At 44.4% G+C, this 24535-nt stretch overlaps 1 protein-coding gene across 9 annotated transcripts in view; it reads right to left on the bottom strand.

Moving 5' to 3' along the window:
• The window catches only part of fmnl2a (formin-like 2a), a 46969-nt gene that overhangs the window by 14304 nt on the left and 8130 nt on the right, over positions 1 to 24535 (bottom strand). For 8 of the 9 annotated variants that reach the window (XM_047601898.1, XM_047601901.1, XM_047601905.1 and 5 more), the window contains exons 2-9: positions 19040 to 19123; positions 13917 to 13997; positions 9874 to 9950; positions 7185 to 7268; positions 5096 to 5251; positions 1295 to 1403; positions 979 to 1055; positions 109 to 202 (exon numbers count right to left, since the gene is read on the bottom strand). In XM_047601898.1, the coding sequence (XP_047457854.1) occupies positions 109 to 202; positions 979 to 1055; positions 1295 to 1403; positions 5096 to 5251; positions 7185 to 7268; positions 9874 to 9950; positions 13917 to 13997; positions 19040 to 19123 (762 nt within the window). Of the gene's footprint in view, positions 1 to 108; positions 203 to 978; positions 1056 to 1294; positions 1404 to 3076; positions 3097 to 5095; positions 5252 to 7184; positions 7269 to 9873; positions 9951 to 13916; positions 13998 to 19039; positions 19124 to 24535 lie in introns of those variants that run through there. The other variant, XM_047601906.1, reaches the window with a different exon arrangement.

The following is a 24535-nucleotide window of genomic DNA, read 5'->3' as shown; positions in this document are numbered from 1 at the left end:
GAGCATTCCTGAAAGGCTGAGTCACGGCTTGAAAATGCACAGTCTGAATTTAATGACATATATTGGCCTCCCAGGCGTGCGTTCTCGGCCTCTCGGCGTGGCTCGTACCTCCTTAAAGTTGTCGAACGCAGACAGGATGATTTCGTGGCCTCCTCTCACGAGACAAACCGCCGCCAGAAGCTCCAGGACCAGAGCTTTAGTTCTGTGGAACAGGGAGAGAAGAAGATGAGTCACGGCAAACCTGCACTCAAGTCACCACTGAAATATCCGTCAAGAACGGATCTAAATAGAATACAGAATACATTGTGTATCATTAATCAACATTATACAGTATTATCATATTCAGACATTCAGGATGTGAATTCTTGTTTAATTGAGTTGGTAATAAAAAACTTTGCAATGTCACAAGAGCTCCAGATTTTTTGAATAAAAGGGAAGTATAAAAAAAACTAGTACATTAGGCCTGTGTGTGTTTATGTGTGTGCGTTAAAGAGCACAGGACCCAGCCTCCAGTTCGTTCACGCTGGATTTCTCTTTCCCCGGACGAGACGAAATGTGACAGGTGATGCAAAGTGGTTCCACGTTCACTTTTGAGGAAATCTTCAAACCCCGGGCCACGGAACGAAAAAAAAAAAAAAAAACGCAACCACACTACCACGCGCACACATAAAGGGAGTCCCTCTGGTAGCCGTCTCAGTGAGCAGCTGCCAGTGCGGAGCAGAGTGCCAGCGGTGCCCTGACCCGTCTGTCAGGATGAATGCGCCTCTGAGCTACAAAGACGCTCGCTCTGGATCAGACTGTGCAGGTGCACTGAAACTAATGGCGGTTCCTTCGTGAAACTGAGCCCCAAGTTGGTGGAGTATCTGGGTTTGTTAAGCTCTAACACAAACACCGACTCCATTCATTAGCAAGCAAATACTTCAGTTTAAATCCTTTAAACATGAACCTTTGCAGTTTTTACTTCCCATTTGAACTTACCTTGGGTTTTTATTGTTGAGGCTTAGTGCAATTTCATTCACAGCGTGCGGGTGTGACATGACCATGTTGAAGCCGTACTGGAAGACGGAAAACAAATGAGAGGGAGAAAGACAGAGACAAATAAGCGAATTAACAGAGAAGAGGAGAGACTGGAATAAGCAGGAGGGCATTCCTGTACATAATAAATGAAACATGGAGAACCAGCAGCGGGGTAAATTGAATTTGGCTTCATTTAGATGAATGTGCTTTAGCCTGGAGGGGGGCGGGGGGGCAGGCAGACTGTGTGGTTGCCCTCCTGCCGATACACAAAGCTGACCTGGTAGTTCATGATGGCGCGCAGGCACATGATGCAGACGTGGACGTCGTCTTTCTTGCAGACCAGTCGGGAGTTTTTCAGCGTTCTCCGGCTGGGAAGTGTGTTGCAACTAAAATAAAAATAAAAGAAGGAGAAGAAGTGAAAGGATGAAAAGAGGTCAAGGATTAAGGAGATAAGGGCAAACGTCTGAACCCAGACGTGCGCTGGAACTGGATAAACAAGAAAACAGACGCCGCTTGTGAGCGAGCCCTGGTCACACACCATCTCCTTCACATAGGGAGGCCATTAAACTGCCACGCCACCTCACATTAACACGCACAAAGGCCGCATAATCTACGGCCACGCACGGGATGCCTTCTTTCAATTGTTTTAATTTAACGTCCCTCACAAAGATATCACTTACAGCCGGGCACAATAGCGGTTGGTCATTTGCATGCGGTGCAGTGATTGTGCAGCTTTACAGACAAAAAAAAAAAACAAGGCCTCTCCTCCTGCTGCAGCTCTCACAATTTAAAGACGCCGGAGCGGCAGTGCTACTGAATAATGTGCCGAGCCAGTCGGAGCGAAGCGGTTTATTTTCAGACTTTTGTCACGAGGTTCCTTTCTGGAGGAAAAAAATGTGTCTTCAGGCTACTGGTAGACACGCCGATTCATGCCAGCTCCCATGCCAGAAGCCGTGACTACTGCGTGAATCACAATAGAGTGTGTGCGTGTGTGTGAGCATGTCTGTTTGAAAAGGTCTAGCAGTTTAACACAAAGACAGGTGAGAATTCATCTTTAAATATACATTAAAGTAAGAAAAAAAATCTAGTATCTAGATTCTAGTAATCTAGAACCCTGATTCACGATTCAGTCGGACGAGAGCTGGAGCACCAGCTTTACGAAAGAACCAAAAATGAATCTCCTGTTCAGAGGCTTTTCTCTCCGCATTAATCAGCATCCAAACTGAGGTGCGGCAGGAGGAAATGAGTACACAGTGTTTCTTAATCACAGACCACGGTGATGAATAAATGATTATGTAATATGCCCCAAAAGGTTTGTTGCTGCTAAAAGAAAAATTTTCCTTCCCATCGTCGCCTCAACACTCGCTCCGTGTTCTCGAGACAATTTGGATTTCTATTGAATTGACTTGAAAACAAACAAACAAAAACAAATGGAACTTTGCTTAAAACGAGAAACTCATTATTTACAATTCAGTTTGCCCTCAGTTAAATACAGAAGAAGCAAAAAGTGGGGTTCAAAAGCCTGAATGACATGCTACGGTGATCACTGAGACCAATAAAAGTGGGAGGGAAATTAGTTTAAATTTGAAAGTGATTTAAAAAAAAAAAAAAAAAAGAGCAGGCTGTGATCGTGTGGCACATGGACAGCAGTTAAAGTATAGAACATTCCCCTCCATGATTTGTAGATGAACAACTCGCGAACTACGTTTACTCATTTCTTAAGCTGAAGGGTCACAGCTACAGTCGGCAAAGCGATTAAACGGGAAGGTAATGTTTTATTTCATTCAGCAAAACACCACGGTCAAATAACGGCAACTTGAACACCGCACGCAGAAAAAGTGGTCAAAAGGTCGGAGCGAAAAACTGAGGCTGAACGCTGTCGACCGGCTCAAATGAGGTCTGATTCACTTACATCACGCAGGAAGAAGTTCAGACGTCCAGGATTTGATTTAAATGTCACCAACGAACAACATCAAACACTACAACTATAATTACGGACTATGCAACACAGGTCTGACCCAGCCACACATTACTAGCTAATGCAACGCTGCGGACGTACCGTTTAATTTGAGAGCACTGCGGACAGCTCAGTGTGCTCGGTCTCCTTCAAGGCGGCGGGTTTGAAGTAGACACAAAACTTTATTCAGCATTTGACAGTAGGCAGTTATTGAGTTTTCCGAGCGTAAAGCCAGTCTAACAAGCACATGCGAAAACAATTCTGTATAATGGAAAAAATAATTGATATTAATTATTAAAACTAAACAGATGAAATGCTTCATAAATAAGTTGCCATCTCTTAATTGGAAAAGAAACTGGCAACACATCCAAAATACAGAAGAATTTTAGAAGCTACATAGTCTATGTGTGACGGTTGGAGCCTAGTGTTGAGCTTTTACGGGGCTGTTGCAGAAACTAGGCTAGCTTTTGCACAGGATGGCATTTAGGGAGCCACACAAGCAGCACACAGACACGGAGGCACGAACAATGAATGTAGAAAAACCCATTTACTCCAAGGAAAGGAGAACTCCGTCTCAAGCGCAGGACGGGGAGGAGGAGGAGGAGGTGGGTGGTGGACTGGCAGTACAAATAATTCACATCCCCAACACAGACAGCGGGACAAATAAACCGGGCAGCGCTAGCAGGGAGGTATGAAGCACAATGAGGCAGGGCGAATGTGTACGGGAGTGTGCCTGCCCCGCAGCGTTGCGCGACTGCGTGCGTGACTGTGTCTGAGGGAGGAGCGGGGATGCACAAAGCTCACTGCGAGCCAGCGGAGCGAAGCCGAGACCTGCCTGCTGTCGAAGACTGGCAGACAATAGAGCAGACGACTATGGAGGGAGCACCGGGACAAAACAGAAGAGACAGTCAACCATACTGGTGTCGCAGCGACCACCAGTTACACATAATGTACATGCATCGACAGTGACGAGGTCAACGTGGGCGAACTAAGCCAGCTATGGCCCAATATTGATATCTGACAGGGGTATCAATATCGATTACGTCTCCACAAACAAAAAAAAGGGTAAAATATGCACAAATGAGGTGGGACTGTTGCAGTATCATACAGTAATTTAGGAATTTCATGACTTTGTCACTTTACACTGATAATAGTAGATAAACCGCCCCTTGAGCAAGACACTGAAGCTTTGCAGTTCCTAGCGCTTGGTGCACTGGTGTGTAAATGAGTGTATATGTGTCTTTTTGATTGTAAAGCACTGTCATTACCAATAGGGAGACAAGGGATACATAAAAACAGGTCCATTTACCATCACGCTAGTCCACCAGTCTTATCTATGGCTGTTTATCATTACGAGCAAATTGCGTTCCCTTACTTCACATCTAGCATGATGTTCACATTATATTTTACGTGCCTGGCAAGAAGACTCTCCTTCTTTAGAAAATAACGGCAGAAAACAACTCAATCAATGACCGAAAATGCTTGACTTGATTATCATGAAAGGATCTCGCATTAAGAAGGCATGTGCTTCTTTCAATCAATGGCGCTCTTTGTGAGCAATGTGTTCAAGCTAACCTCTGCAAACCAAAGGATTAGAGGTCACAGAAGTCAGTGCGAGGGCTGTACCGAGACGTTAATGGAATGATAGGGAGGATTAGAGAAATAATGCACCAATGAATGGGATTTGGGCTTCAGAGTCTACATTAGCGCGGGCTTACGATTAAACCGCACAGGGTTTTGGAGTTAAAAGTGCCCGGTGGAGTTAATAAAAATCAAAAACAAAAAGAAAAGACGTGATTTGTTCCATTTCACCTGTCACTTGCTTGTCGAGCATGTGTCATAATTTGGTATCATGAGTTAGGAAAACAGTATTTTCTTCCTGCAGGTGTTTTAAGCCATTTAAAGCTTCACAGACCTCATGACTACACAAAGGAGCGGCTGAGACATCATATGAAATGCGTGACTCCTAAAAATAGTCACACCGCTTCAGCCAAACACTGGAAACAAAGAACGATTTAGGTTTGCTGAAAAAGAAAGAAAAACATCTTTCAAAGAAACAAGGTTCACTCTCAAATCGGAAACCGTTCAACGATCAGCGAGTGTGTTAGCGTGTGTTTTTACCGTATCGTGGAATGACGCCCGACTCGGGTGATACCGTTCCCAGTGATGGGGGACGGCAGGGTGCTCCCTCCATGTAGGTCCTCTATTGAGCGGCCCCAGGGCTTCGACTTATCCAGCCCAGACTCTGGGTTGTTCTCCACACCGTCGCCATCAAAACTGTCAAGACAACGCACGAAACACAATGGACATCAACATTTACTCTGGTCTAGCTTGTCTTATTAAAAGCTTTAACGTTTATTAAAATACGACTAACTGCACATGCTTGGCAAATAAAGCTGACTGTGATAGAACACAAACTTGTAGATATAAGTGTTACACAAAGGACAAGATTTCTGATATGCAAAGAACCCAATGATTTAACCCAGTAGCACAGAAGATCTAAACTCTCGACCCCTAAGAATTATGGCACCGAACAGAAGTGAAATACGATTTAAATCTACGCATCGTTTTTCTTGAGTTATGGTGATGAATAGCAAAAAAGCATTTTTGCCACACAGTGAAGTTGACGGCTGATTTTTGTGTCATAATATAACTTTATTATTTTATCCTTTTAGACAAGTATAAATTAATTATTAGCGTCTGAATTCTTAAGTTAAACCCTCAGGAGCTAAAAACTGTAGTTAATGGCCACTTTGGTTTGGCTTCTAAAAGCCAGTCAATCCTCATACATCAATCTTAAAATGCCCAATCTTACAGCAGAAATAGGTGTTTACAGTGTGGTACAAAAATGGTTTTAGACTCTACAGTTAACTTACCCACTCACGCTCATGACAACTGTACCCTTGGTGATTTTATTTATTTTATATATATATAATTCACACCCCTCTAAATCATCGCAATCTTTAAAATTATATATAATTACAGGACTGGTCGTCCCCCCAGGTGTCACCAAACTCAGCAGGTCGGACGGTTTCAGGCACAGTTAGGCAGTTCAGAAACTTACATTTAAAAAAAACAACAAAAAAACACTGTTGGTGTGGTGAACAAAATTTCGTCAGGTTTGCGATTATTTTAGCGTTTTTTACTTGTTATTGTTTTTTCTGATTAGTTTTTTAATGCTGGTTTGAAATTGCTAGAACCCATCAGCTTTTTCTGGCAACGCTGTACGTCAGCTCCACTTTTTTGACAAGATGATTTTACAAGACGGTGATGGCAGGAGTCACCACACTGAGCATCCAAACTACCAACATCTAATCAGTTCACCTTTGAGTCCAGGAGAACATTTGTGCCAAAATGTTCAATAAAACAGGATGGACCGACAACCTAAAGTTGTGTCATTGGGTAACACTGTACTAAATATGAATCTGAAATATGAATCTTCTTGCTAGCGAAACATTTTCTAGCCAGTAGGTAAAACCCCTCAAATTCAAACCAAGCTAACTTGTGTTGCTAAGCCATCCAACATGCTAACCGTAGCGGCTGTGCTGTAGCAGCGTCTGCAGCATAAATTATACGCTAACACTGTACGTTGTTGAGGCGCTAGTACCAATGAGCACTGACAGAGGTGAGGAAGTTCAGTTCCACCTTGTACATTATATGATATTTAATTTGAGAACAGTTATGGTTTAGACATTATATATAGAATAGAAAGATCACGTTTTGTTGTACTTGGCACAAACTCAGGAAAGCTGCCGGTTACAGCATACCTGCTATATTCTATTTCAGTTTGCAGACTGGTGCTTTCCATGACTTTTATGCGCTGCTGCAGTGGCGCTAGGTAAACACGATTTTATAGCTAACCCTTCATAATGTGGACAGACTGTAATAGCGTATGGTGAAGTGAAAGGGTGAGTTTAAAATTTAACTATGCGGCTCTTTGGCCCTGAATAGGGACTTTGTGACTAATAAGCACACAGTCCGTCCGCGAATAGAAGCATAAGGTTGGTATAATACTCAGTGCCAGTGTGTCAGCAACGTGCCTGCAGTGACTCAGTGTTTCTGACAACCAGGCAGCGCCAGCGACGGGGGGTGCTGGCTCTGTGCGAAGATGCATCAGCGCTTGTGCAGAATAGCAGCGTTGTGTTTGTTATCAGCTCTGCATATAGACCAGAGTGGTACAGAAAGAAAAAAGGAGCTGGTAGTGACTTACGTGACGGCGTACTGTGCGAAAGAAAGATATTCCACAAGCACATCCAGGCCTTTGTTCTCTTCATTTAAGAATTCCCTGACCCACCTGAGGAGAGAAGAAAAGTTTACAGAAGTTTATTACGGGCAGATACGGGCGCACTGCTGTAGCCCCAGATAATATTTAATTCCCTTTTTTTTTTCAACCTTCTTTTGTGGCCTTGACCAAATCTGCGCTTGGTTTACAGACGTTTCCAGATTATTCAATGTTTCTCCCTTTGCCAAGAAGAATTGTAATGACCCGTCTCGCAGACTTCAAAGCTTCCCGGCTCAGAGCAGCAAACACATCACACATGCAAAGGCATCCACACGCATATACAGAATCTCATTATCAGAGTCTCTTTTCTGTCTGCCTCTCTAAGAAAGCACACGCGCACACACACACAGAGTTTCCAACACACGGTGAAGACAAACTCGAGGAATGATCAAAAGCCCTCCCTCACCTTCCTCACAGGCCCTGAAGTGGGCCACCCATTCAGCACTTCGCACGCTTTCATTTCTTATTCTGCACAGAACAGCCGAGCCTTTCACAGGAAAGCTCCAGTGTGCTTCGTAGTTACAAGCGCTGCCATGCTGAATCCAGAGAACTTTTTTTTTTTTTTTTTTTTTTTAAACTGGAGCCTGTGAGGGTGCCATTTCCTTTAATTGGCTCTACAGCTTCTTCAACAGGCCCGATTACCGAGCTATTAAAGAAATTTGCAGGACATAAACATAATAACACACAGACAGGCTCCTGAGCGTTCTGCGCTGATGAAGATGTAATCCTAAACTACTTTAAATGTCCACTAGCTGCTTTTTTATGAGCTCCCCTGCGGCGTTACTGCACAGAAATGAGTAAGGCTAACAAGAGTGTCCAGTAAAGCGGTTATTTTTTTTTTTTTTTTTTAAAGGACGAAGATGTGTGGCCTCATCGAGCACATGGTAATCATTACCACAGGACACTAACAAACAATCCTCACATTCACCACATGCTGTGTGACCACGGCATATGTCAGGGCCAGGGTTAGCATCGGCAGTGCTCACACGGGGACAATCTGCCCATTATACGTAGCCTGCGTGATTGATAAATTTCTCCGTTTCACGTCTGAAAAGAAGCAGCGATTATTCACTGTCTCACTGGGCGACATTGTGTTCCCTCTCCATCAGCAGCCCACCCCTCCCTCCCTACGTCTCTCTCCCTCTGCCGTTATAGTAATGCCTCATGGGTCTAATCTAGATTAGCTAGATTATTTATGTAATCTAGTTTACCAGCATAAGGTCTCCAGAAAGAGAGCTAATCCTCATAAACAATGCTTCAACCGCTCGGCCAGACAGACGCCGTCTCCGGCCGTGGTCTGCGGAGCGTGTTTTGCTTTTCAAGAACAAGAGTCTGATCCGCGTAGGAGTGCGAGGAGACAGCGTTGTCGGACGCGTTTGTGTGAGAATCTGCGAAACAGACAAATTGATGGAAAGTGATATGCGCGTGGGAGGCGAGGGAAAGGAGAAAACCAGAAGGATTAAGACACTTAGGTTATTAGTTTAGTGAGTTTTTTTTGCTGTTGAAATAATCTGTGTTTTGTTCTCATGGTCCTCCTCTCTTCTCGTCTCGCCTCCCGGGGCCACCTCCATAATTGCTCCGAACTGATAAATTTCATCCTCAGTCCCACAATTAATTTTCCTCTCACCAAGAAACATACGCAAGGGTAATCATTTATCACTTCAAACAGTCCAAACGTTTATTTATTTAGAAAACAAGTGCCACCAATTTATATTGTGTGTATACTCTATCCACACATATTCAAACGCATGATCTCTGGTATCAGATTTCCTCCTCACCACAAAAGATTTTACAGTTTTAACACATATATTAGTCCTTCCCAGTAAATAGACCAAGATGTGTAAAGTTGGTGGCTGTTAAAATGTAGATAAACACATGATCATATCAGTTCCTATCCCTTGTTTGGGACACTCGGTTGAATTATTTCCTTATCTGCCCCCACCCCGCTGCAGCTTTGTTCACGTGTTGCCTCTGAATCGTACACATCCCAGAATGCATTTAGCCTGATAACAGATGTTGAGCAACCCATGACAGCCCTTAGCATCACGGTCTCTAATTAGTGACACGGGCCCTACGAGCCAAAGCAAAATAAAACGCTGTGTGACTCTCACTCAGATATCGATCTCTCCTTAAGGCTGACTGTACAACACTGAATCAATATCAGCCGCAGCGGGTCGAGGCCTGTTGTGGCTGAAATACCTGAGGTCGCACATGAACAGTCTTGTGTTTTGTCTGTTGCAAAATCACAGTCTCTTTAGCAATACCGGCATTAATATCTCTACATGACGGCAGGGTGAAACACCGAAGCTGAGCAGCCCGACCTCAGCGAGAAAAATGTGTTGTTTTTTTTTCCCCTTCCGAGGCGGGTTCATGTGTCGGCTGCCCCGAACAATCAATCGATTCATCTTTTCTTCACCGCCACATGGCTTTCTGTGCGATATTAGGTCGGAGCACTGATAGGGAGTGGGGGATGGTGGTGGTGGCAGTGGTGGTGGTTAGTGTCAGCGTCTGCGTCTCCGGGTGTCTGGTATGCCAGACTTTTCCCCTTGAATCTAATAAAACCAGGTCTAAGACATGCAACACCACACTAGCTTTACACAAGCCTGCGGTGACTCACCCTATATGATTGGTCCGTAACGAAATTTCCAGTTCTCTCAGGACTTGGGTGGACTCCTGTACCCTCCGTCTGAATTTCTAAGAAAGGAAAGGAAAGTGGGAGGGGGATGGGTTAAATTTCATCATAAATCAACATGTGGCAGCACATGGATGTTCAGGCTGGAGAAAACTTTCTTTTTCTTGACAGAAAGGTCAGACAAACAGACATACAAGCAACTGCTGTGACATTTAGATGTGAAAGCGGTCTGGCTGAGCGGCGATCGCAAAATAAAAGAATGATAGATTGAACCGAGACGTTCTCATGCGTTTTCTTTATTTATTTCCTTAAACAGGGCTTTCATTTACCGGTGGCCATTAAACAGGCCAAAGTCGACTCGCTGGAAACTGTTAAAGTGCATCACTTTTATTTCAGTGCTCATGCTGCTGCTGTTTGCTCACGTCGGTTCTGTAAATAGCTGTAATCCCTCCTGGAAGCAGCTTGATAAAATCAAGTCCCCTAATTGGTTATCTCTGAAGCCCGACCAGGGCAACCAGCAGCTACGTAAACACACACACGCATGGACACACACATTCTTCGCTCCGTTCCCTGGCTACAACGAGAAAGAGGTGTCCGAGCAGCGAGCGTGTGGGTAGGTGGGGACGTGCTGGCGAGTCAAAGCGAAACAGAACAGAGAGGGTTGTTTTGTGTTTGGTTTCATCCTCACACAAGCAAGGCCCTTCAGGGTTTTTACACAAACCGAAAGAAAAAAGGAACAGAGGATGACCGGTGGTGATCAAACAGCTTCACGGCGCGACAAGTTGTGGGGGGGGGGGGAATCCCTGATGAGAGAGAGTGAAACTGTTGCATCAGAGAGGAAAGAATTGAGTTTGTAATTCGAAATGCACCGAATGACAGTGTGTGTTCTATGAACGTCAATATAAAAAGTTCATTTTCTATAAAAATGTTGTTTTTTCTCCCCCTCACATAATTACAGAGTTGACACGGACGAATACATCCACAACAAATCAGTGAATCAATCAGTGACTTGATTTTGCCAGATGATCTGTTAATCACTCAAGCACTGTTTTCAAGCAGGAGCATTTACATTTATATGACTTATCTCCCCCGTCAAGGAAAAGAAAAGACATCTTTTCACTTTTTCGCTAAACTGTGTGATTTGTAAATGCCGAGGCACTGGCAATGATTCTTCTGATTCACGCTGAATAACCACAAAATAACGTAATTGATGAGGCTGGGGTTTTGAGCTGGAGAAGAGAAGAGAAGAGAAGAGAAGAGAAGAGAAGAGAAGAGAAGAGAAGAGAAGAGAAGAGAAGAGAAGAGAAGAGAAGAGAAGAGAAGAGAAGAGAAGAGAAGAGAAGAGAAGGATCCACCCAGGACTGGAGGCCCTGGTCAACTTTCCATGATGTGTGCGTATCAGGGAGGAAACGGGACTCAGCCCCGTGTTCAGCCTATTATTAACATCCACGGAGAAGGGAGCCGTTCCCATGGCCGGGGTCTCTCTCCAGTCCCCGTCTCTGTCTCTGGGCTTGGGCGGTGTGCGCTCGGAAAACGGGGAGATGAGAAACAGAGTGTTTTTATTAGGGAGGAGTCGCGGAAAGCGCATTTCGGGGTACTGTGCAGGCTCCCGGAGCCCCCACCAAACGCCCCGCACTCCACGCTCTAAGTGCTACCAGCTGCAACACATAGAGAGAGAGAGAGAGCAGGAAGAGAGAGGAGCCGACGGAGAGAGAGGTGAAGACTGCACAGGGGGAAAGGGAGAAAAGGAGGAGGAGGAGGAGGAGACGAGGAGGGAGCGGCGAAGGGGGAAAGTGAGAGCAGGGAGACAGCGCCGAGAGTGTGGAGGAGGGAGCAAGAAAAAAAAAAGAGAGAGTTTTTAGGAAGTGTGAGCTCAGGAGGGTCATCCTGGAAACAAATCAATAGCTGATACATTCTTGGGGACTAGTTGGACTGGAGCTCTTCCTCCTTAGCTGCCTATTGGCTGGGAGCTGCCCAGAGGAATGCACCGGAGCCTGCCTATGGAAAAGCAGAGGCAATGACCTCCAGCTCTCTCACAGTGGCACAAAGTGGCAATTGTTTGAGTTTGAAGAAAAGGGGGATGGAGCAGGAATGTAGAAAGGAGCCCATAACTCTTTCTTTTCCTCCGCGCTCTCCGGCGCTTCCTTTTTGTCTCTCTCGCTCGTTCCGTGCCCATCTCTTTCTCCCCCGTTCGCCCCGTTCTTTATAATTCGGCATTTCTCCTTCCCTTTCACGGAATCCCTCGCGGCCCATTCAACACGCTGGAAGTGAATGTGAAAGAAACAACGTGGTAAATAAATAAGGGGAAGTTTGGAGGAGGATATCTCATCTAGGCCAAACAGACAGTCGGTCGTGTCGGGGGAGATGAGTTTAAGTTAAAAAAAAAAGCAGGGTGTGTCTTAGATCAGCTCTGCTCGAGCAAACATTAACCAACTGTCTCGTCTGGGGATGAGGTCTGCCGGCCATGTTGAGTGTTTACACCAGGGAACTTTATACACATCTCCTACAAAGAGCACTTCTCGTAAATGTGCTTAATCACTTTCTTTTTTCAGGGAGTTAGAGGCGAGTCTCGGGGCCAAACATGAAGCTGCCATCAGGAGGCGGAGTGCTCAGCTTAAATTCCACCCACTAGCGCGTCTAAAGCTCATCGAGTTGGTCACACTTCAGCTTTAGCGTGGACGTAACGAGTTAATTAACGAGCTCTAGGCGGATTTTGCTACCTTCGAGCAGAGCCACGCTGGTCGCTTCTCCGTGTTTCCGCGCTTTCCAAGCTGAGTTTCTGAATACATATATATCCAGGACACATGCCCTGATTTTCTTCATGGGAAATTTGCAAAAAAATCTCCCTTTTAGGTCAGTCATGTTTATCGCTTTGCTCAAAGGCAAATTTCACTTTGAGGACTTCTTTGTTGGACCTGTCAACAAGCCCCCCACCCTGACTCTCAACCTTCACAGCGTTACATCTATTATGTCTGCTTGGAGATGCGTCACTCTCCTCTCGCTTCCTGCCTTTATCAGATCTCCTGATGTTTGTGTGCGATCTTTCAGGACTGACATTCGGTCCGAAGTGTCGGATGACCTGAACTCAGGTTTTATCAACACCATCTGCCGTGTTTCAAACGTGTTTGGCGTTATTTAAAGCTACTTTAAAGACTTTGAGCGATTCGCGTAATGGAATTGTCAGCATGTCGAATATTTACTTTTGGTTAACCTTTCTACTTCTCCTAGACGTCAATAATGCACGTCCTAGCTGTATCACAACGCAACAACAACATTGCCGCTCCCTCAATTTTTTATTTCTACAACCATCATCATCAGCTTGTTCATGCTTCTCTGGCTTGGCTCATTGTGATTTAAACTTTTTAACTCCAGTCGGTGCAAATTCAATTACTCTGCGATTTGCTGTCAGTCTGGCCGAGTCTGTTGGTTAATTTGTTTATCGCAGAGGGCCGGCCTCCCTGCTCTCCCTCCACGGCTCCCTCGGCCAGGTCCAAAAAGACTCAATTCTGGCAAAGCCCGAGAGCTGGCCCAACTTTTCTTCGCGGAGCCCCTCCTCTTACTCCCTTTTTTGCTCCCTTCCAAGCAGCCAGGAAAACGGCCAGAACTGCCTGCTTAGATGACATAAGGCCGTTTTTATCATGCAGCTGAGGCACTTCTGATGTCTTCAGTGGGCTCCTGCTATGCTGCAAGGCGACGTCAATGCAGCAATTAGTCTGTCTCTACTTTTATTCCCTCTCCCTCTGCCTTCGAGTCGTTTTGTATTCCATTGCTCTTCCTCGCGTTGCAATCAGAGCAACAACAGGAGAGCGCTACTAGAGACGGAGCATAGGTTTCTCACAAACAACTGTCTCTTTTCTACGCCCCACACTGTTTTGTAACCAAAGTTCCCACAAGCCGTGCATGCAATCTCCCCTCGGCTGTGGGGATATCCTGGACAAGAGATAGAGGGTCAGAGGGGAAGGAAAAGACGCAGCAGCTGGAACAGACGGGCCAGTGGAACAGGACGGCACGACGGCCAGGGCGCTCACCTTTCTGGTGACTGCTGGGTCTAGATAACTCCTCAGCTTTTGGAGGTACGTGTGAGGCGGGTTTTTCACTTGGAATCGTTCCTGCCAGAAAAAAAAACAAACAAATAGGAAACAGTGAGATGAGCATAAAGAACGGAAAGGACAAATGAGAGCAGGGGTTTAGGAAACACATTTAAAGTTGAAATCAGATGACCACACATAACAAAATGAGAAATATTACAAGTCTGAACACATCTCCAATACATGGAACACTATCAGATTAAAGCTGAACAGGCTTTAGGAGGATGGCGGCGGTTGAGGCAACCTTCAATTGATGGGAGCCCCAGATTACCTGCAATATGAAAGTAATATGTAATATAAAGTAATGAACCAGTTTACACTGTGCATTTGTTACAATTCCTTTTTCGTTATGTTTGTCAGTCCGTTGTGTCCTTGGCCAAGACACTTAACCCACCTTGCCCACCCCACACCAGGGTGCAATTGTAAGCGCTTTGAGCATCTAAAAATGGAAAAGCGCAATATAAAACCAACGCATTATTATTATTATTTATTAATTCTGCTTTCATCCGCAAAATACAGGACACATCTCAGGAGGACATGAATGATCTTTAATGATCTTGATGGTCCAGCATGGAAGTTCATGGCTGAAGCTATGTGCACATGGGTGTGTGCGCATGTCCCGGGTTCAACCAGTAACAGGTTTTAGGTCACACCATTCTGCTCTAAATATAAACACAAGAGATTAGAGCCGGATTTGGATCAGTGTGTTGAGCGGGAAACAGAACCAGTTTTTTAAGTTGCTCCTAAACCGTCTTTGTGTGCGCCCGTGTCGGGCTGCATCCTGCTGGGGGTGTCTGGTCTAGGGGTGGGGTGGTGGTACATGTCCACATGAATGCCAGGTCCAAGATAGTTGAGGTTGTTCTCCTGTCAGTGGTTTTAATGTTGTGGCTGATAGGTATATGGGACTATATCAAACAAACACATTCTCACATTCCCTACATTGTAAGCTATTTAAAACAACTAAATTATCGTATTTCATTTCTCGCCAAGCTTAGATTTTCAGTGCATACCAAAGTACTACAAGAATCTGTCTCTGTGCCTTAATTACCTGATTTGCTCCTCATACAAAGCGTTTGCTCCTAAACCAGGTAAGCACATTAGGAAGTCACACATGCATTAATCAGCTCAAGGATGACTGTACAGCTAGATGCCGGGAAGTGGTGTGACACCCACCTAGCCTGAAAGACTACCTCCGATGATGCCGGTTAATGATTGTGTCCATTGCTTAGGCTGTTATCTGTTAACTAAAAGGATCATGGGCTCTGACTGGCTTACTATCGAAGCTAAGACAGGGACCATTTAACCACTCCAGATCACTCTGTTTTTACTTCAACATTACATTCTTACTTTCCTATAATTTCTGATAGGTGATGTAAACATCACTGAAGATGAGACCACTGTTAGACTAACAGGTTAATGGTAGATGGGTTGAAGGTGGGTGAAATAAGGGAAAAAATTGTCAGTTATAGTCTTTACTGGGATCGTTTCTCATGAGTTAACGGACGTTTTTATGTAGTTTGTTGTTCTTTGACAGTTTTAGTTTGAAAGAATCAATTTAAGATGTCAGACTATTGTAACTACTGCTTGTCATCTGAATTAAAAAAACGAATAAATGTTTATTGTGGAGTAGGGCTGGATTAAAATTATTATTGTTTTCATACCATCGCACTTACATGTATTTATTCCACTCTGAAATAATGGAATTATGTGGGTGCGGGTGGAAAAAAAAATGTTTGGGTGGCTAGCGGGTGGCTGATTTATGCGTGCATGTGGATTGAAATGGCGTCAGAGCCGATCCCGGCAGCACTAGAAGACATCATGTGTCTCCAAATGTTTCTTTTCGCTTTTCAGAAGGTGGTTTACTGTCTTGCTGATGTCTATCCCCACACTGTGCAAGCACCCATAGCAACTAGCAGGGGTTGACAATGACATGATCGCTCCAAGACTTCAACTGAAAATCAACTGAACAGCCAAGTCAGAAGTTCCCTAATTGGAATTCAGTCCATTATTGGGTGTGTGCATTTTGCTTAAAATTTAAAAGAAAATAAGAAGAAAAATATGATCGTCTTGTGACTATGCAATGTTCTGCTGGTAAACTTTTGGACCTGGTCTTCATATGGAGGTTACTTAGACATGTACCACCCGCCTAGACCAGACCAGGTACCCCCCACCTCATAGCAATGACACTCCTCGATGGCAGCAGCCATCCCCAGCAGGATGCAGCCTGACACAGGCACATAACCGAAAACGAATTTAGGAACAACTCAAAAAAGCATAAAAAACAGCACGAAGTGTTGACCTGGCCTCCAAATTGACTAGATCCCAAACTGGTCAAGTATCTGTGGAATGCAGTGGAGCAAGCCTGATCCACAGAGGCCCCTCCTCTGAACCCATATGACCCAAAGACCCCCACCAACAACATTCTGTTGCCAGACACCACAGGAGACGCTCAGAAGGCCCATGTCCATTCCCTGATGAGTCCCAGCTGTTTTGGAGGCACGAGGGAGACCTACACAATATTAGGAAGGTGGTCATAATGTTATGCCTGATGAGGGTACATACTCGTGACAATCCTGCATGCATCACGCAAGCTTTTGTGCAAACAGTATTTAGTTATGAGCACAAAAGTAACATTTGCTGTAACGCTACTGACGCGGAACACATCCTATCGGTTTCCAACCCTGTTGACACAGGGACTGAGATCAGATCTGCAACACAACGTTCATCGCTGCCTGAGAAACAGGAAAGACGAGAGGGCGTCAGGAAAGACAGCTCCCAGCTGACAGCAAGAGACGGACAGACAGCTCAGAATCATCTGCGAAATAATAACCGAGTTGGCAAGTGCTGTTGCGTGCAAAGAAACGAAAAGAATGGAAAGAGGTCGTAAATCCACAAGGAAAGAGAGTATATTACAGGGAACATGCGTATATTTTTTGGACGCCTATATAAACAGGTTCCAACGTGCTCTACGGCAGTTGTAGAGTTTGTCTGAGGGAGCGGGGTTAAGTTATATTTGAGAGTTGAGCTACTACTCTCTTTCATCTAAGGAATTCAGCAGAGACTCAAGCGCAGAAATCTGTTCAAAACCAAGAGGACACGATGATGTTTGCAGCTTCTGGTCAAAAGACAAGCTTCGGGTGCTTTCAAGTACATAAAATGCTTGATCTATAAGAAGATGAGCTGTAACAACAGCTGTGTTGGTTTCAAAGTCTCGTTTGTTTTTGGTTTTGACAGTAACAAGTTAATCACATCTCTGCCTTTGTACTCTTTTGCCCTATGCTCACATCAGGAGTGCCCTCCATTTTTCATACATCCGTACAGGAAGGAATTTTAATATTTCAACCTCCGATGGTGTTCGAAGGGGCCCGTCTTTCTTAGAGGATGTACCTGCCATCCCTGCCTCCCCCCATGCTGTTGCCATGGTAACATTAAGAGATTCACGGTAGCTATGACACAAAAAATGCTTAATTCCCAGAGCTCCCTGCACTGTCCTGGGGGTTAACTTGTTGTGAAAACAAGAGAGGAATAAAGACGTCAGAGAACTGGTTGAGTTCTGCTGTTTGGTGTCTGACCATTAAAAATTTGTGGAAGATGCATGTTACAAATGGCCGAGCTTTACACTCCGCTGATTCATGCGGACAGACTACACTCACTTTTTAAATGCTGCGAGCATAAAGAATCCAAGATGCTTGTCAGCAAAACCAGCGAGCAACGTTTCTGGAAACACTGACAATGAAATGGAAACCAATTATTTTCACTGCTGACAGTCCGTTCCAAGAGGACCTCAGACTGCTGTTGTGATGGAAATTATGTGGGGTGGTTAACTCTCTAGCTCAATATTGAGGAGAAAATATATGATAGTACAAGTTATCACTGTGTGTTACACAGAATTCGGAAGGATATCTTTTTTGTGGGTGTAGTCAAACTCCAACAAATCTTTTATGCATACATACATATGATCCTAGACGTTAAATCGGGTTCATCTGACTAATCTAACATCAACATTGTAGAATTCATTCAGTAGTTTTCCAAGGCCTTTTTCTCAGAATCGTAACACAGGTGCCTTATGACTGTTTGCTCCCTGAACCGGACACTCAGATCACCGTATCTGTACGTCCTTGGTCTTCGGTGGCAGCTGCAACTGGGGTGGTTGCAGTTCAACCCTATCAAGGATATCTTAGTCTTCACAGCTACCTCTGAAACTGACAATGAACTACTGCTTTGAGAATTTACTCATGACTGACCTGTTGAAACGCTTTTGCCTGCTATCTAGGGATCTAAAGAGGGAAGGTTTCTTTCTCAGTGGTTTGGAGGGCTCCCTCTGGCACTGATCCCTTAAGGGTCAGTAGCTATCAATGTGGTTAAGAGGGTGGCGGTTTTGGTCTGGTCTCTGCTTTTTTTCCTTTGCTCAAGATGGCAGAAAGACTGTCTGGCACAGAGTTTGCGGACTGAGTGAAGCGCTTAGACCACAGCTCACTGCACAACATGCTATTTCCTACATGAAGCACTGACGCCAGTAACAAGCCGAGTTTTTAACGCTGATGTGAGCGCCCTGCTGGGCCACTTAACCCACTTGACCAGAGAATGTGGTGTGCAAAGATGGGGAAAGGCATATAGAATAAAGGCAGGGCAATAGAGCATGGGTGCTCTGGTCATGACAGACAGTCGGCTGGACTTTCTGCAGGATTAGCTATTCAGGAGATGGTTCAGAGCATGTAAGATCAATGTGACAGCCATATTAAGGTATTTTACAGCAACAGTTTACTTTAGCGAATGAATGATTATATATTTTATTATATTAGATATATTATATATATGAATATGTATAAATTATATGAATTTATGGAGTTTCCATGGCTCCAACATTAGTGCCAAACCAGGGGTCTTCATTGCAACCTTCTTTGCAGTTCAACGCTGAAGACCCCTGCGTTGAACTGCAAAGAAGATGTTGTTGGTTGTGTCTTCAACACTTCATTAAGTTTGCTAGTTATGAAGCAACAATGAATTAAGTGCGACCTAAGTACAGCAGCAACATATCACACAGATGAATGGTCGATGCCCACCTGATCGCATATTAGTTCCCACTTCTTCTCATTGTCATACTGCCGCAACAGCCGCGCTTTGTCTGGTGGAAGATTCATCGAATTCTGAAAGAGAGAAAAAGGTCAAAGTTAATTGGGTGTGGATAATGAGAACCCAAACACAGACGAGAATGACGGTACCTACGAGAACTATGGATCATTAAGTAAATAAAGCGCATGTCTTTGAGACATGTGTACAACACCCAAACATACATGCATATACACACTGTAATGGATTTGTAGCGCACACAAAGGAACCGAGCTATGCTGGTGAGAACCATTTTATACCACTGACTTTTGGTGGTAGGCTGCACAGTGTGTACCCAACGTACATGCATAAAACCAGTGGAAAGCAGGATCAACAAACAGTCTTCGCCCCAATAGGAAAAAGAACAATGACATGTAACCTTAATAAGCTCTGGGAGAGAAACAGATCCATAAACTATGGTTCTGGTGCACAATTCCGTGCACAAATGAACCTATTATTAAGGAAAACACATTTGCTCTCCCTGACAAGTACGGGATTAAAATATCAAGCCCTCGACTAGCCACGGGTAAACCACCACAACACCACCATCCATCTATTCTTTTCCATACTTTCAACTAAGTGATATCACAGACAGAAAGGTTACTAATGAGAAATGTCAACAACGTCTGGGAATGTCTGAGTTTCACCTTAATGAGGTAGCGGTGCCAAAACCAAGGCAGAAAATGAAAAACTCCCAAGCCCGTTTCACTCTGTTTCATTCAATTTCAGAAGCAGACAACAAGGCAGGAGAGGAGATGACATTATGAACAATGAAGTGAATGTGAGGTAAGGAAGGAAGCTCTGGCATCATCTGTCAGCAATTGACCTTTTTTCTCCATTTTCCCATTCACCCGACTGCTATCCACAATAAGGATGTTCCCCTTTGATGACGTTTAGTGAGGTGAGTGATTTCCTGTGTATAGCATGTTGTTCAAACAAATCTAATGTGACCCATGTGTCGGCAAACACGCTATGACAGAAAATAAGCCTCAATCTTCCAAAACCTCTTGCACAACTCCTTTCTTTATCCGGCTTTACTTTATCAACATCTGTTTAATGTACCAACACCTCTGCAGTTGTCCAAAAGTTTTCCTTTTTCAAACACAAGCATGATTCACCACACCCTCGTGCGATTAGCACATAATCGCACCACCTACAGTACGGAGAGTTCAGGACAGGCAAGTGTAACCCAATTGGGGATTGGTTAAACAAGGCAAAAATAAAAATCCGCAGACAAAACAAAAATTGCTAAAAACGCAGAATTATTATGGGGTTTCTTCCACAGTTTTCCGTCATAAAAGATATAACAAACAGTTTTGTGAAAGTTTTCCACTGCTAACAAAAGGGGGGAAACTGGAAAATATGGCCACTGTTCATTGCTCAGCTTGGGGTTGTTTTTTTTTCCGTCCTCATTCCCTGTGCTGGATCATCGATCAGAGTGTGCTTAGCACCCAGCCTCCACTTTTCCTCCACTGGATTTCTCAGCAGAGCTCAGAGGGGCAGCAAGAGTAAGATGGATGGGGAAAATCCTGAGATCGGACCTACTGCCATGAATGAGAAATACAAAGGCGGAGTCAGATCCTGATTTTAGTATTCCGATCCCGGACTTGCTTTAGAGCTTTATTTTATAGCAATTTTTGGAGTTGCTTGAGAGTAACGTTTTCATTCCATATTGTATTATGGTGTGGCAAGGCTATTGATCTATACAACCATTTTAATTTTGAAAGAGTGCATTTACAAAAGAAAATCAATGTGGAGCTGCACAAGAGGCACAGGGATGGGGCCAGTACGCATCTTTGTGTCCGTCGTATGGCTCAGAAACACCATTCGGACATTAGAAAACTACCATCAACTTGGTGCACCAAGCCCACTTTCAGCCATTGGCTGGTGTCTGGAAGTCTGTGGCAGCACGGTCAGAGTTTGTTGTAGGCAGTTCCTTAATTCCAGCTTTTTAACTTCTCGTGGGATTGTTAATATAATGTGAACAGCCTCAACAACCCTTAAAAACATGACCTGTTTAGACTTTTTTGTTAAGTGATTATTCCATTACCTTCATCATATTATGGCCTTTGTGCATTTCTGGGCAGACAGAGCTCCAACACACCTACAAAAAATCAATTCAAATCCAGATATAGACTTTATTGATGTTCCTTGACGCACACAAATCAATATCAAGCAAAACAGTTAAGTGGCATTTGGTAGAAATGCAGGTTGGCACTCGCACAGATTTCCCCCCGCAAGAGCGACCAGGAAATTAAATTAGTATTCAGCAGAAGCTGCGAGCCGACCGATCGCTGCTTTGCTGACTGCAGGGAATTGGGAGTCAGAGGGCCCCTATTGACTCGGTCTGGCTGCTTAACAGATGACTAGATTTGGTACCCGCTTTCTTTTCGTAAACACATTAAAACATGATTAGACACCTGAGTAGATGGTCACGGCGATGGAAAACAGGGTTTTACAATAACACAAATAGATGTGCTTTTACATTTTCTAGATAGCAACCTCAACTAAACCATTAAGTCACTTCAAGACTTCTACCTTGTTTTGTTTGGATATAAGAGGAGTGTTTGCCCGGGTGGTTGTGTGGTTTGCTGAGTCGCTGTGGGTGCACTGAGCTGTGGGCTTCCTGCTTGGTGGGGCTCCAACTAAAGCAAAGAACCACTTCTACCAGCCTTCATTTCATCCCAATGCTAATGAGCTGTGACAGGCTCTCAGCTCGCTAGGGTCAGGTTACCCCATGCCTATAACCACACTATCTGTGCATCTGTGTTATTAATGGGGTGCTGCTGAGAGGGCTGGGTGGCTTTTCACTGACACCTGATGGCAGACCACCCCAATGAACACCGATGGGCACATAAATTGGACTCATTAGTAGATTGTGCAGTAATTTAAAGATTACAGTAATTCGAGGGGCGGGTCAAAGACATTGGATGGTTTAACTACGGTAAAGAGATGCACTGAACCAATTTTAAGTGTAATATGTGCCAAGCAAAAGGTCCCAAGAGCGGCAACCACAAAGCTTCTATAACCCAAACAGGACAAACTTCTTCTACAAGTATCAGATGAAAGAATATGATCAAGTTGCACAAGTAATGACCATCAACCGGACACTGTATGAGAAGCAAACATTGTTGGAGACAAAGCATGAGAAGCGTCATGCCAGCAAGAAAATGAAGATGACAAGAGGGAAAATTGAGGAATTTACTGAGCAGGACTACCAGCCCCTTTCTGTGAAATGTGGGGGTTTCAACGCTCTCCAGTCTCACTTCACGCTGCCAAACTCACATTTCATTTCCAAAGCAGCTGTCCCGCATCTGTACTACTCATGAGTGAATGCATTTAGGTGCATTTGAGAAAAGGCTGAAGTTGAGAGTTTCAGCTCAAACATGAGATTACTAACCGACAGAACCCTACAGAGCACAAGACACTTCTCACCAAACTATGTCATACTGGACCAGAAAATGGACTAACAAGCTCGACTCCCACTGCTGCCACCAATACCAATTTATGTCAGCGTTTAAGGATCACAGAAATAGCCAGAACTTATTAATGTCCATGTATCCTCTCATTAGCCAGAGTCATAAAAGTTGTAAAAATAGACAGCTGGCCCGAAGCCCACCAACCACCCACTACCTTCCAGGAGGTCTGCAGAGGCACAGCCTTCACAGCACAGCTGGCCAGAAAAGCAAACACGAAGCCCACATGAAGGGACGGCTTCATGTGGTAATGCTGTAAGAAGATGTAAACTGGGCTGACAAAACTACAAGACTATCCATCTGAAAGGGGATAAGTCCAAAATGAAATATTCAACAGTCCTCGTTGTGCAAACTGACCACTGTACGCAGCGAGAGACAAGTCTGCAATTCCCAATCAGTTCTGTTTGTCAAAGCAAAACAGCTAAAGGCCTGCTGTGATTTACTGCGTTCACTTCTTTATTGCACCTACTGCACAAAACAACAAGAGGCAGAACTTGACGGAAGCGTGGATTGCAAAAACCAAGAATCGGCCTCTTAAATATCTTTCAGATAATGATTTGTCTTTGGGGACTGCAAAGAGTTTGAGACACACCCGCGCCCTCCCCTTTTTTTCTGTCTCAACATCTTTTTTTTTTTTTTTTTTGCTATTGAAAAGAAAAAGAAACGACGCAGAATTGTTTGACCCAATTCACCCAAACCGATCTCCCAGCTCTTACAAGCAAAACAACACAATGTAAAATCAAACTAAAGACCTAAACAGATGACTTTTGTTCCCGTGGCAAACATTTTACGTCGCCCAAAGAAATGCTCCGACCTCCGATGTATTTCTGTTCCTCAAAACCCCTCGCCGTCTTTTTAAATAAGCGCACAGATGCCTCGCTGCACGCCACAACAAGAAAACCTCAGATTGCATCAGCTATCAAAACCCCGTCATAACATACATTTGCAAAATTGCTCAATACTCTGGAAATTACTGGATGTTCTGTGCCTCGTAAAGTGTCGGGGTGTTTTCTGTTTTCTTGGCATTTACGCCGTCATAATGAGGTTAGTGCTGCAGGATAGTGTCTGAGCGGCGGAACACCTCCCAAGATGTACCAATAGCACGAAAAAAGTTCCACTTCAGGTCTTTATTTGGTGCAGGAGCCCTGCAGCTCAGAGACAAGAGACAAGAATCAAAATCTGTCGTAAACATAGTGGAGATTGCGAGGGATAAGTGGCTGTTTATTGGAGAAAGGAGCTGGGCCGCCTTGAGGCATGTGCTATCCAAACCGAGCTGTCCTCCCCTCATTAGCGCAGCGTGGGTCCGTAATCCTCTGCGTTCTCTGAGGGGCACAGGTGTCCCCTGTCTGTCCTCAGATTAGCTTTGTAATCTCCAGGACCCCCTGACCCGACAGTGGCGTTTGTGAAGCTGCTCGCTGGAATGCCTCTTGGCCAAATGGTGAGTTCAAATGTTTGCGCCTCCTATTTTACAACATACCAGCACCGCTTCAAGCTCTTCCACCTCAGTCGAGGTTGAGGTGATTTACAATCTCAGATACTGTACTTAATAGACCATTTGTCAACCTGCCATTCTCCAACAAGAGTCTGCGCCGGCTATTCTGGCTGAGAAATGTCACCTCATTTGTGCAATTCTATCCACGCTGTCGACAAACTGCTTTTCTAAAGTGCATTCTTTGAGAGAGCTTATGAAAAACATGCACCGCCATATGATTAGCACACACAGAATACAGCAGCTGCAAGTGGGAGGAATCAAATTCAGCTTCCTCCGTGAACCTTAAAACTAGAGAGTAAAGCCAAGCTGCTCTGTCTGATATCTTTCTTCAATATTCCCTATGGGACGAAATCCACGACACTTTGCGTCGGGAGCAAACTTATAGAAAATTGCCAAAAAGGCGAGCGCGGTGTTTACGTTCTGGGTGAAATCCCTTTGGCTCAATAGAGGGGGCTTCGGTGCTGGAAGCCATCCAAATAGCG

Source organism: Mugil cephalus, chromosome 12 (assembly GCF_022458985.1).
Source record: "Mugil cephalus isolate CIBA_MC_2020 chromosome 12, CIBA_Mcephalus_1.1, whole genome shotgun sequence".
In the NCBI taxonomy this organism is placed as follows: Eukaryota; Metazoa; Chordata; class Actinopteri; order Mugiliformes; family Mugilidae; genus Mugil; species Mugil cephalus.
This window is presented reverse-complemented; position numbering and strand designations above follow the sequence as displayed.